We start from the raw sequence: 14,716 nt of genomic DNA on the forward strand, positions 1-14,716 counted from the left end.
CTGTGGATAGTTCTGAGCTACACCAAGATTAAGAGCTTATGAAATCTTGCAAAAGCATAGAGGAAGAAAACTTATTCTTTCCAAGCAGCAGATAGAAATGAAGGAGAACTTTGAAGGCCCACTGATTCAGGTTGTCAGGCTCACTGAGCTGTACAAAGATTACCATTAAAACTAACATCGCAAGTAGCGCAAGTAAACCTGCCTTTGACATGTACAGCAAAGACCAATAAAGTGTCATCAAATGGAAAATTCCAAAATATCCTATATTAGCAAATGTTTCATTTGGAGAGAAAAATACAAATAAATTTTACTCTGAAAAAGCCTTTTTTCTACTCTTGTTTTATTTTTCAATGTTAGAGCTAATCATGCTCTTAGAAGTTCTATTTGAGGTTCTGAAAAATACCTAAAGAGGCAACCTGAAATTGACTTTAATTTATGTAACAGTAATTTCCACTTACCACTCCTCCAAAATATTTTCCTATGTAGAAGTCATCAAGGCTGTGTAGTTCAAGATAAGTAGCTCCTAGTTCTTTAGCAAGTTGGATCCCTTCTGTTGTACTGACACAGCTCCCTCTGTCTGAGGTACATAGTGGGCATGTACAAGGTAATTCTTCTGAGAAAATAAATATGAGTAACAAAGAGCTTTGAAATTAAATGGGAAGAAAATGTACATAGACAGTCTGAACATTAAGCAACAAATGAAGAGCTCATGCCAGAATCACAGTTCAAGGGCATTTAGTACCTCCACTATCCACTAGGCTCTGAATAAAATGTGTCAGTGATAATAGAAAGGTCCCCAAAATCAACAATCTTTAACTGCAAGAAGAATAAGCAGTATTTTAGAAAACAGAAGAATTAAAAAATAGGTGAATAGATATTACCAATGCTGTTACAGTAATCAGACCAACCAGTTGGTAATGGCAGGCTTGCTTCCCTTTATACAACCTTGAGATACTGAGTATCAGTACAAATCTAACAATTTGACTGCCCATAGAAATCATGGAAGAAGGTGAGTTGGCTCTTTATGGGTGTGTGATTAAATATATTCATCACATTTGAACAGACTTCATACTTTTTTTTAGTAATTTTTTTATTAAGGTATCATTGAAATACACTCTTATGAAGGTTTCACAAGAAAAACAATGAGGTTGCTACATTCACCCATATTATCAAGTCCTCCCAACACGCCATTGCAGTCACTGTCTATCAGTGTAGTAAGATGCCACAGAGTCACTACTTGTCTTCTCTGTGCTACACTGTCTTCCCCATCAGACCTTATACTTCTAACAGAATCCTCAATTTGACCTGAACCTTCAAGACTGCAAAACTGTCACTTCCTTTGTAGATATCATATAAAGTACATTCTTATTAATCCACACAATTCAATTATTAGACTCTAAAATACTCAACTGTTGAGACCAAATTCAATCACTCTTTATCTTTTTCTTTTAGATTAAAAAATTTAAAAATGAAGGAATAATATTTACTCAAAATATGAGCTGCCCCAAGAGTCTTGGTTGTACCATGTACAGATCTATGACTGAGAAGGTGGTAAATCAGCCTGTCTGTAAGGAGACACTTTCATAAGGCTAAAAACATGTTTGACTCCATGTTCACCAGCTAGTTTTGCTTTGTTTTATGCCGTAACATCAAATATGTCATTGTTCAAAAGGCAGCAAAGTCAAAAAGGAATAAACCCATTTCTAAATATACATGTTGCTATAGGTTGGCTTCTCTGGGAAACAGACTCTGAGATGGAGAGTGGTGTGCAGGAGCTTTACTGGGGGATGATCTAGAGAACAACTGTTCTCAGGGGTGAGGGGAGTAGGACTGGGCAGAGAAAATTCAAATTGCAGTATAGTTGCAACAGAGACCTCAGACGATCCTAAGGGGGCTCTAGAGCTTAGATGGCCCTTTATAGTGAATTTCTGTTTGAGGAGAGGCAGCAGGGAGTTTGTATCCCTAAATCAACCAGTTATTAGATGAAGGCTTCCCACATGGAGGGGGACATAACCTTGGGCAAACAGCTTCCACCAGAAGAAGGTAATGAATGACTGGAAGGGGTTCGGCCATGTACCATCAGTAGCCAACAAGCCTGGTAACTGAAGGAGTAAGAATAAGTGGGTCACTCCCCACAGCATACACAACAAACTTCCTACCAATGACCTGCATATAGATAGAGCACATATACATACATATAGGATGTATACTCAGGATATTTAGTGCATGTGCACACTATATATATAACTATGCATGTGTAGCATGCACACAAGTTAGATAATTTTAGCTTCAGTGAAAGCATTTTAGAGCTCAGAAGCCATGTATTCACTCCACCCTTTGCAGAGGAGGAAACTAAGGTTCAGAGAGGTTAGGTGATTTGTCCAAGTCTCCATATGGATAAACAGTAATAAAATTGTTATATGCTGTACCTAATAAAGGGATATCAAAAGAGATTACAGACAAATTTAGTTCAAGTAAAGAATTATTCATTCCAAAGACATAGTGATTTAAAAATTAACGTTGGGTTCTCTGAATTAAGCCATAAATTCTGAGGTTTCGCTTTTCCTAAGATCATTTTAGGTTTGGAGCTAAAGTTTTTAGGCAGATTTAGCCTATTTCAAAAAATAACACATTAGTATTTCACATTCTTTACAAAGCCTTCATAAGCAGTGCCTTTGATTTTCTGAAGACTGAGGCTTTCTTATGTCTACAAAGCTCTCCTTATGTTGATGGAATGGGGTGGGAAGACAGATCATCTCATTAAACTATATTTCTAGACAAAATAAGGCAAAGACTGTAGCATTTCAAGTGAAAAATTAAGTGAACATAATGTAAATTAATTTTTAACAAATAATCTTGATTTGAGGAAAAAATGCACTGAATTTCAGGTTTAACGCAGCCGAGTGGGGTTTTTCCTTGTGTGGAGCCATAAGCATTTTGCTGACACATATACCTAGAAAACTCTTCCTTACATCTAATCTTCATATCTCCTCTATGTCATGAAGACATTTCTTTTTGTTCACATGCACCCGAAAGGAAAAATGCCTAGTCATCAGGTGTTGAGGACAGCAGGAGAATCAACAGAACGTTTATAGATTAAATGAGCCTACATTATGGGACATTTCACTGGGGACAATAAGAAGACCCAAAATACTTTTCAACTGTAGTGCCTTCTTCTGAAGCTCACTTCTAGAGCCTACCTCAGGGTCACTGGGACCCTGTGAATCAGTGTCACACTTCTAGTTAACACTGTACTCTTTTTTCTTTCCCTTATATGTTGCCTTTTAAGGTGTTATCAGAAAATGTCTATTTTCTTTAAAAAGCAAACACAATGGCACTCTGGAATTCAATTCCAGAGATTCTTACAATGTTGCCAGTGCTTGAATGTTTTAGAAATCCTTTTAAGAATTCTAGTCTACCAATACAGTAGACTGTCACAGCTTCAAAAAGAAAAAAAGACAGGATGCCCATTTCAGGAGCTTAAGACTATGAATAGGCAATGTTCAGGGGAAAAAAATCTCCTTTAAAGATAGATTCAATATTTAGTAAAAGCCAAAAATTTATTCAGAGCCAAGTATGATGAAGAAGACATACACACAGCCAAGCCTGTCAAAACATGTGCAACAAAGGAAAGAGATGAGACTATTGTGTTTGCTGAACTAATCTAAAAGAGTTCAAGAGAGGAGTTAACAGAACACCCAGCACAGCTTCACATATTACATGAAGGGGGACAGGGAGGAAATAAATGTCCTTGAGTTGAATAGTCAAATTTAGCTTTGTAATTACTTTGTAATCACATCTGATATGGTAAATTAATTTCATCTTGTTTGAAACCAGTCACTCACTCACTGAACAAATGTTTCCTGAGCACCTACCATACACCAAACAGGAAATGCAAAGATACACAGATAAAAGAAGCTAAGAGTCATAGACATGACTACAAACAATTATAACAAGTACTAAAATAAAGGTGTACAACAAATACTAAAATAAAGGTGTATAACATCACAATGGGAACAAAAGAGAGGAAATTAACTCTGCCTAGGAGATTATGGGAGGCTCCACAGAGGTAATGATATGAAGGGTAAGTATTAATTTGCTATGCAGATATAACAGGGGTGGAGCAGAGGGACACTCCAATCAGGTGTATAGCACATGCAAATGTCTCGATGAGAGGAAAAAGGCCACACATTCACCTCTAGTTTAACATGGCAAGCTAAACCCACACTGCAATTTCCTCTTCCTGCCAATCACAGAAATGATTATAAACAGTGGGAGGAGAAGGGAAGGAAGTGAGAGGAAGGATGGAAGGAAGAAAGTGACAGATGGAGAGAGGGAGATGTATATACACAGCGACACTCAAAAATTAGAGAAAGATTCTCATTGGCCCAGAAAGTAGGAATGTCTAGGGGCTGAAGAAAGATAGCATCAGACCAAAGAGAGAAACTGAAGCTCAGAGTACAGGTGGGAAGTCACGCAGTGTGGTGACATCAAGAGTCACTGCTCAACAGTGCGAGGTCCAGGAGGAGGCTGACCCAATGGCAACAGCCACAGACCCAGGGGAAGCCTGGAGGCCTGCAGATCTTGTGTGAGCTCCCACTCCCACTCCCACCCCAGAGAGCAGCTGAGCAGCAAAGAAGGAAGGCATCAAGGCAACAGAGAATCCCCTCAAAACCAGACTTAATAAACCAATTAAAATAGAATTTTTAAATAGTATAATTAATCGAGGGAGGGTTTTATTTAAGTACTGGCATTCTTGAAACAGGAACAAGTAATTATGAAAAAGAACCAATTAGAGATCTTGATAGGAAAAGCTGTTGAAATTTTTTAAAAAATTAATAAAGCACTAACCAAGGAAGTGAAAGACCTATATATACTCTGAAACTACAAGACACTCATGAGAGAAACTAAAGAAGATACCAATAAATGGAAACTCATCCCATGCCCTTGGCTAGGAATAATTAATATTGTCAAAATGGCTATCCTGCCTAAAGCAATCTACAGATTCAATGGAATCCCTATCAAGATATCAGCAGCATTACTCAAAGAAGTAGAGCAGATGGTTCTAAGATTCATATGGAACCAGAGAAGACCCCAAATGGCGGGGGCAATCCTGAGAAGGAGGAATGAGGTGGAGGGAATTGCACTCCCCAACTTCAAGCCCTACTGCAAAGCCACAGTAATCAAGACAATTTGGTACTGGCACAAGAACAGAGCCATGGATCAATGGACAGACTAGAGAGTCCAGATATAAACCCAAGCATATATGGTCAATTAATATATGGTAAAGGAGCCATAGATATACAATGGAGAAATGAAAGCCTCTTCAACAGCTGGTGTTGGCAAAATTGGACAAATACACGCAAGAAAATGAAACTGGATTATTGTCTAAACCCATACACAAAAGTAAACTCAAAATGGATCAAAGACCTGCATGTAAGTCATGAAATCATAAAACTCTTAGAAAAAAACATAGGCAAAAATCTCTTGAATATAAACATGAGCAATTTTTTCCTGAACACATCTCCTCAGGCAAGGGAAACAAAAGCAAAAATGAACAAATGGGACTACATCATTCTAAAAAGCTTCTGTAAAGCAAAGGACACCATCAGCAGAACTAAAAGGCATCTTACAGTATGGGAGAATATATTTGTAAATGAAATATCCAACAAGGGGTTAACATCCAAAATATGTGAAGAACTCACACACCTCAACACCCAAAAAGTAAATAACCCTATATGAACAGAGGATATGAACAGACACTTCTCCAAAGAAATTCAGATGGCCAAGAGGCACATGAAAAGATGCTCCACATTGCTTATTATCAGGGAAATGCAAATAAAAAACACAATGTGATATCACCTCACACCAGTTAGGATGGCCAACATAGAAAAGACTAGGAACAACAAATGCTGGCCAGGATGCAGAGAAAGGGAAACCCTCTTACATTGCTGGTGGGAATGTAAATTAGTTCAACTATTGTAGAAAGCAGTATGGAGGTTCCTCAAAAAGCTCAAAATAGAAATATCAATGACCCAGGAATTCCACTCCTAGGAATTTACCTTAAGAATACAGGATCCCAGTTTCAAAAAGACACATGCATCTCTATGTTTATCACAGCACTATTTACAATAGCCAAGAAATGGAAGCAACCTAAGTGTCCATCAGTAGATGAATGGATAAAGAAGATGTAGTACATATACACAATGGAATATTATTCAGCCATAAGAAGAAAACAAATCCTACCATTCACAACAACATGGATGGAGCTAGAGGGTATTATGCTCAGTGAAATAAGCCAGGGGAGAAAGACAAGTACCAAATGATTTCACTCATCTGTGGAGCATACGAACAAAGCAAAATCTGAAGGAACAAAACAGCAGCAAACTCACAGATCCCAAGAATGGACTAACAGTTTCCAAAGGGAAAGGGACTAGGCAGGGTGGGTAGGAAGGGAGGGAGAAGGGTAATAAGGGGCATTACGATTAGCACACATAACATGGTTGTGGGATGCATGGGGAAGGCAGTATAGCACAGAGAAGACAAGTAATGACTCTATAGCATCTTACTATGCTAATGGACAGTGACTGTAATGGGTTGTGTGGTGGGGACTTGATAATGGGGGAATCTAGTAACCACACTGCTGCTCATGTGATTGTATATTAATGAAATCAAAATTTTTAAAAATGAAAAAAATTAATAAAGCAGAAGAGCAGAATGGACCCAGCAGAACTAAAGAAAGACATTAAGTTTTTCAAGTAGTTAGTTGACAGGTACCTAAAACACAGAGGATTGTGTCCTACAAGGTTCAGAGGCAATATCATGCAGATCTTCTATTTTACGTAAGACTGTTGAAGTGAGATACAAATACTGGATTTTAATGAGAGTATCAATGGGAACCCATGATTCATATATATATATAATATATATATATATATATATATTATATATATATGAAATGATGATTGCAATGAAAGGGCCTAGAAGCAATGACACCTAAGTAAGGAGCACTCCTAGAACCCAGACCTTGGTTTCTAAGTATCATTACTCACTAAAAGGAACCAGGGATCCCTAAGAAATGACTGATTTCGGGCTGGGGCAGGCAAAGTCTAAGGTGAACCTGGAACATCATGTGCCAGAAAATAAGGAAGAACTCAAAAATTAATTGGAGCTAGCTTGAAGAGGCTCTCTCTAGGCAAATTTGGGGTAATATGAGCATCAAAAGAATAATGAGAAGAATATATGATAAAATATTGAATTTAAAAAAACAAATCCATGAATCATCATGAATCTAAAAGAAAGATGTGGGCGCAGAGAGAAGGGAAAGCTCTATTTACAGAGGAACACCACTTAACAGGTATAGAAGGAATGATAGAAAATCCCTATTTCACAGCCACAGTTATCAAAACTGAAGGAATGATGCAAATGGTCTTGGAGTCTTTAAAAATGTCAGTGTCCTGAAGGACACCACCCTCTCACATGCACACAAAAAAACGCCTGGGGAACCATTCTGGATTAAGAGGCTAGGGAGACATAACAAGTAAATGCAATGTGTAGTCCTTAATTTCATGCTGGCTTAAAAAAAAGAAAACAGCTTTAGAACTGGGAAAATGTGAATATGGACTGTATCTAAAATAGTAGTATAATAGATAATAGTATGCTACATTTCTTGAGCGTGAGTGATGATTGCATTATGGTTAACAGGAAGGACAACAGCTCTGTTCTTAGATGATACATATTAAGTAATTAGAATTGAAGAAATCCCATAACATTTACAAATTACTCTCACATGGTTCAGGCAAAAAAAAGTGTGTGAGTATGTGTTGTAATTTCTGGGGTTCACTATCCTAGTTCTTGTCAATTTTCTTAGGTTTGAAATCATTCAAACAGAAGTTAGTGGATAAGAAAGTTTTCAAAGAATTTGAAGCATTTAGTATGATGATCTGACTTATATTCTAGAATGATTATTTTGAGAGGATTTATTTCAGAAAGAGGCAAACCAGGAATAAAAGATAAGAGGCCAATCTACCGTGAAGCTGATGAAACCCAAGTTCAAAGCAGGTCCGCTCCAAAGCCCGGGGAGAAAGCTGAGCAATAAATTATTTCACACAGTCACATGCTTTTGGCAAATTTGCAAAATAAAATACTCTAACTACGTTTGGTTAAGAACACTGTCACTTTCCACTCCAACTCATTTCACATTGCATCAGGCAGCTTGCAGTAACCATGGTTATTTTGGGGACCCTGATAAGAGGACTTTAAATTTAGGTTTAGTGAGACATTATCTGTGGTTTGCAGTCACATCCTTGTTAAGTGTTTGAAAGTCACCCTGGTACATGAATAGCCTTCAGGAATGTTTCTGTCACCCACTGTGCAGACTTACTTGGTGTCCTGACACAAAGGTGCTGAGCTGGAAGACGAATACAACACAAACTATAGTGCCTAGCACCAAAAAGATGTGGAGGGTGAAGAAATATGCTGGAAGAAAAATTCATTATCATTCTCTCCTCTATACAGAAAATATTAGAAAGTGGTTATCATATGAAGTGATCAAAGTCTATGCAGCCCAAAAAACATGAGAAGATAAAGAAGTTCAAGCTGTTAAATAATAGAAACATTTTAAAAATATTTTTAGATCTTTTTAGATTTGTATTTTTTTGTGCTTTCTCTTCTCATTCTAAATATTCACTTTTATACATACATATATCCATCATTTTGTGGTTTCTTCCTGACAAAGGACCTCTAAACTGTATTAAGTTTCAGGTCCTACAAAATCTGGAACCAAAAGGAAGGCCACAGTGATAGATAATTAAATGGGTAGGATCAGAAATCCAGTGAAGGTAAAGAGGAAGCAATGAGTTTGAGGTTTATTTAAAGTGTAAAATCAAAAAAGCTGCTTAGTCAACTGGGTATGGGGAATGCAAGAGAAAGCTGGGTTGGATGATTCCAGTTTGGGTGAATAGATAGGTTCGGCATCACGGACCAAGACAGGCAATTCAGTAGAAAGAGGAAGATTTCTGTGGAGATGGGTCAGTCAGGAGAGAGACTGGAACCAGAGAAACAGCCTGGTAACCTCTGTGCCTATACAAGGGAGGCTAAAGCAACAGATTAGTGGGTTCAAGGTCAGTTAACAGCAAGAAGGGGTATAGCCAAAAGGATGGAACCCTGGGTGACAACTATGGGATATGTTGGTTTGGTGTTACCTGTGTTAAGAGTTGAGGGAACCAGTAAAGAAGACAGAGAACAGCCAAAAAAGAAAAGTAGCTTTATTAAGTGGAAGAAGAGGTATGTTTGAATAATTCCAAAGGGAGAAGTGTTATTAAAATGTAATTTTAACTAAAATGTAACTTAGGTGTAAATTAAATTTGGCAATAAGCATTTAACTGTCAACCCTGAGAACTAACCCAATGTAACTATGATAGTCAAAGTCAGACTGCAGTTGGCTGAAGAATGAATGAGAAGTCAGGAAATGTAGACAACTCAAGAATCTAGCTAGCAATAAAAAGAAAGGTAGGGAAGTAGAGGGGATGTGGGGTTAAGGAAGGGTTAAGCCTGATTTATTTTTATTTAATGATGCTAAACATACAGTTACCCTATGACTTTGACCCAACAATCCTACACTTAGGAAACAGCCTAAGCATCACCAAAAGGAAAATGGATAAATAAATCACAGCATATTCATACAAAGGAATGCTATACAACAATAAAAGGAACAAATTACAGCTAAGCACAACATGGATGCATTTCAAGAGTATTATGCTAACTAAAATTAGTCAGACACAAGATACTACATGCCATATAACTCCATTAGTAGGAAGTTCAAGAATAGTTCAAGAATTGATAAAATTAACCTAAAAGTCAAAAGAGCAGTTATCTCTGGCAAGGGATGCTATTAATTGGGAAGAGGCATTAGACAGCCTTCTGGAATAAGGCAAAGGTTCTATACATTGATCTGTGTGATGGTTGCATGGATGTATTCACATGTAAAAATACATTCAATTAAGATCAGTGATCTTTATGTCCTTTACTTTGCTATGCTTCAGAAGTAAGCAAAAAAATGAATGAAAATAATATTTCAAAGACAGCTTTACTGAGGAAATACACTAAGAACTATTAAAATACCACCAAATCAAGGTGAACTTTGAGTTAGCCCTGAGATATTTGGCAATATGCATAGCAGCAACTACTGAAACCAAATGAATCCATCAGCCATGGAGTAAATCCTCTCTCTTAGGCGGCACTGTCAGTGTTTTCAGCTCACTCACTGCTATCTACCTAAAAGTCCTGTTCCCTTATGTGGACAATTTATCCTTTCCAACTGAATACACCTTCAGATTGTCAACGAGTTTTCCAGGGCTCAGTGTCAGCCTATTACTTCTCCTCTATCAAAGGAACACAATTACTTATTCCCTTCACTACTATAGAAGAGCAGTTTAGAAGACAAATTTGTACGCATCAGAATCACTTCAGTAGTTTGTGATACTTCCCTTTGAGTCTCATTATCATATCCAACAGTATAAAGATAACAGCTGGCATTTGAACCCAAGTTGTTTATTTTTGACACACACAAAAAACCGTATCAATCATTAATAAGCTTAGTACCATTTGTAATTAATAGGTACCTGCACAAAAATTGAATACTTACCATTTTGTCTGGTACCAACAGCAGCAATGATAACTGGAACTGAATTTAATGCTCTTTTTATCACTGGAATATAATTATCCTTTACTTCATGGAATGAAAACTTGTCATTTACATTGTATTTGATCACAATGATGTCAGCGCCCCCAATCAGATTTCGAGAGGTATACCAATCACTGTCAAAAATGTCCTAAAGCAAAAGGCAAAGAGCAATCTTTAGTCTACTTGTCTTGAAATCAATCATGAAATGAACTGTAACATATTAGTTTAAATGTTTTCATGTATTTTAATTTTGAGGATTCATTTAAAAAAATTATTTTTGAATAACTACATAAAATTGAAAATGTTTGAAGTCTACCCTTATTTTCTTACATTCATTTAGCCTAGACAACAATGTACTGGTAAAATAGAAATCTAGAGAATTCCTGAGATCTAATGAATAAGCAACCTCTTTCAATATTTGTACCTAAAAAATAAGCAGTGCTTTAAAATTATGTCATATTTTTATCACCTAATAATTTGAAAATGTAACACTTTGCCATTAGATGCAAAGGCATCAGTATGAGTATTCTGTGACCCAGTTAGACATGCAGGATTGGTCAGTGTTTTGAATTGTAATACACTGTGAATTCTGTGGACTTCCATATATTTCATCCATATTTGCAAAGTTCATATGCACTTTCCAACTTTATCCATCCTTTGGACGGTACTGTATATGTGTATTGTATATGCCTGTATGGGCAAAACAAACAACTTTTTGTTTCATAAAAAGGTACTGTGCACTATAAGTTGTTAACATGCTAAGAAACAGATTTTCCAGTTGTGTATTTTCCTCATATAAATTGAAAATCCAGGATTTCCAGTTTTGAAATCTTTACTTCTGGACTATAGTTAATAATATTTATATTAATAATTGGGGGCACAAGTAATTTATTATGGGCCCTACATCTTAAAACTTAGTGCTTTGACATTAAAAACATTTTTTCTAAGTTTTTGTGTGAGTAATGGAATAAGGAAAATATCTTTATGTAACTTAATACCATAGCTAAATATGCATAAATAGCTTTCTTCTGGTATTCTAGTTAACTATTAATCATTATTTGCCTTTTTGTGTGGCCTTTGGTATGTATTTCTAGGATGTAATGAGGCTAGTTTAAGAAAATAGATGGTTAGATGTGGCTAACAGGTCTAAACACTGTTGGGTTATGAAAGTTTGCACTTTGAAATATGAGTCCAAAACAGGGTTAACAGTGTTTGAATCAGTCAATCAAGATCTATGTGACAGAGCTTTTATCCTATACTGGAAAAGTCTGGAGAAGTATTACAAAGTAATACCCTTTTGCAGAGAGCTACCTCTCACCAGCACCTCCCCTGCCCCCACAAAAATCTCTCCTAATTCCCTATTCATGCCCCCAACCCACCTATTTCCTATAAATATGCTCATATCTAAAAACTGCAGAATTTTTAGATATGAATACCCTATTGAAAGTAGGATGCATAGAGCATTTTCTTAAAAGAGGATTAAAAGAACAACAACAGAAAAAGGCAACCCATGGGAATATAAACACACCAAAGACAAAGTATTGAACTTAGGGGAGGGTAAAAGAGGGAGGAGAAGTAAAGTGGGACACAGATGAAGCATATGTGAAAGCTTCCCAGCAGAGTTCTATGCCTATTTCCTAATCCCAAACCAAAAAATCCATTCTGTTTCAATTCTACCTGATATAGTACTCAAGTTCAAAGAATACAAGTACAGCAGAGTAGATGAGTAAACAAAGAAAGAGGACAAAGTTAGATGAATGGGATAAAAATACTAAACATAAGAGGGACCAAATCAAAAGTAACTGCTCTTTGCATTCCAAATACTTTAAAGATCCAGAGTAACTGGAGAGGTATACAGGGGAATAAGAAGACATTTAAGGGAAAATACCATGAGCAAATGGCTTTTAGCATCATTAACACTGCTATATTGAGGATATAAAGACCATGAATAATTTTATTTTAATACTGGTCAGAGCTTCAAACACTGCACAGGAAAATTGTGCACATATAACCTCACTGCTTTATATGGAATATTTTTGGTAAACAGGAAAAGATCTAGAAATGAAATAACAGTGTAACTGTAAAAAAAGGAGTGGTTTTGAGAAAGACATATTCAATAATGAGCTACATAAAGTGAATTTGAAGCACATTAATTTTAAAAGTGACAAGTATATATGGCAAGGATCCAGAATAAGGCAACAGAACTACAGAAGAAATTAGCAAAGAGTAGCACAACTATCTCATTCAAACTCCAAGGATACACCACCACCAAACAACACCATTTCTTCTCAAACTACGTCAAAGAAAAAATGCTCCACTGATTTCTAGAAATATGAAGGAAATCAAATTCTCCCACCCCCTGTAAATCAGTTCCAAGATTTCCTCTAGGAGGTTATACAACACAAGGCATAGAGCCACATTTGGAGAATGGAACACATCTTTTTAAAAATAATCTGAATTTTTGTAGCAAAACAACACTTTTATCCTACTTAATTCTGGGGCTGCAAATACAGCACAAACTAAATACTAATGTTGCTGCCAGAATGTACTGTATTTATGTAACTCTTGACTGATATGTGGGAAAACTTGACTTTTGCTTAATATAAGTGATACATGGTTATACTAAAGTTGTAATGAGCACTTTCTTATAGTAGCTACCACTTACTGAGTACAGACCACTTGCCAGCCTCTATGCTAAGAACTTTACACATTCTCTAATTTGCTCTTCAGTACAGTTCTAGGAGGCAGGATTTATTACATTTCTTTCATATAGAGGGAAAATAAACCTAAGAGAGAGTAAGTGACTTACCAAAGAACACAGCCACTAAGTGGCAATGTAGGGATCTGAAATCAGGTCCTTTTGATATCAAAACCTGTGTTCTATCTGCTCTGCTGTATTTACTATTCTTATCCAGTACAAATATTAGCTGATGAATACAATCAACTGTAATATCTCTGATGGGCTTTTACTTACTACCAAGAGAAGAAAAGCACCTTATAAAAGAGTAGGTCTACAAAATATACTCTACTATGCCTGAAGACCACTATACCTAGAATTAATTGTACCTTAAAGAGGGCCAGTCTACAAAACAAAAGGTGATTAGCATAATAAAACATAACAATCAGTATATGGCTAAGATTAAGATCACAGAGACTTATGTTAACCCATTTGGAAGACTTCACTGACTCCAACACAGGAGGATCACAAGTATTGTTTTTTTGCTAAATTAACAACATAAACAGGAAAGACTTAACAGTTCAAAGAGAAAACACAAAAGCTAACCCTTACATCCCAGTTCAGCTTATTTTATTTTCCACACATTTATTTATTCTATTCACTCAACTGCATGTAGAATCAATAAGTTTTTAGACTGTAAGATCTTTCACAATGAATGACAAAAGTCAAAGAAGTGTTTCAGTTGCTTTCATGGATTCCAGCCCACAAGCTCTCTCTCAATGCTTCTTATGCCAGCATCATCACTGCCATATCTAGGGGTTCAATAGCATCCCTGTTATTGAAAAAGCCTGTTCTGCATTTATTTCGGCCTAATAACATATTTAGGCTAGTGATCTTTTGTGTAAAATAGAAATTTACTAAAGAAATTTTTCTATGTACATTCTATACATTTCTTTATATATAAGTGTATTTATTATAAAGAAATTCTTTATTTTTCTTTCATTTCTTTCCTATCTCCCCTAATTCAGTCTTTTAAAGCTATTTAAGTGTAAAAATCTCACATAATGACGATGTGTATTTTCTTTTTCAGACACTAAATTTTCTTGTTATAAAATGCAATCATTAGCTGCAATATTACTTCAATAACAGTTACGAATCAAAAATATTCAAATAAGAATAAATGAAAACAGTTAAAATCTACTATCATTTATGTGTCAGGGAATAGATTCCTTTCTCCTTTTATCAAACACTCAAAAATTAGAGTAGAATTTATCAACTGTATTACAATTTCTCTTAATGATCACTAATTTTAAAGTCTTTTACAAATTCCAAGCTGTAACAGTAATATTATTTCT

At 36.1% G+C, this 14,716-nt stretch overlaps 1 protein-coding gene across 3 annotated transcripts in view; it reads right to left on the minus strand.

Moving 5' to 3' along the window:
- Nucleotides 1-14,716, minus strand: part of RHOBTB3 (Rho related BTB domain containing 3) — a 57,624-nt gene that overhangs the window by 41,299 nt on the left and 1,609 nt on the right. For 2 of the 3 annotated variants that reach the window (XM_037012027.2, XM_017669544.3), the window contains exons 3-4: nucleotides 10,646-10,832; nucleotides 459-613 (exon numbers count right to left, since the gene is read on the minus strand). In XM_037012027.2, the coding sequence (XP_036867922.1) occupies nucleotides 459-613; nucleotides 10,646-10,832 (342 nt within the window). The remainder of the gene's footprint in view (nucleotides 1-458; nucleotides 614-10,645; nucleotides 10,833-14,716) is intronic. The other variant, XM_037012026.2, reaches the window with a different exon arrangement.

The sequence above is a fragment of the Manis javanica genome, chromosome 1 (assembly GCF_040802235.1).
Source record: "Manis javanica isolate MJ-LG chromosome 1, MJ_LKY, whole genome shotgun sequence".
In the NCBI taxonomy this organism is placed as follows: domain Eukaryota; kingdom Metazoa; phylum Chordata; class Mammalia; order Pholidota; family Manidae; genus Manis; species Manis javanica.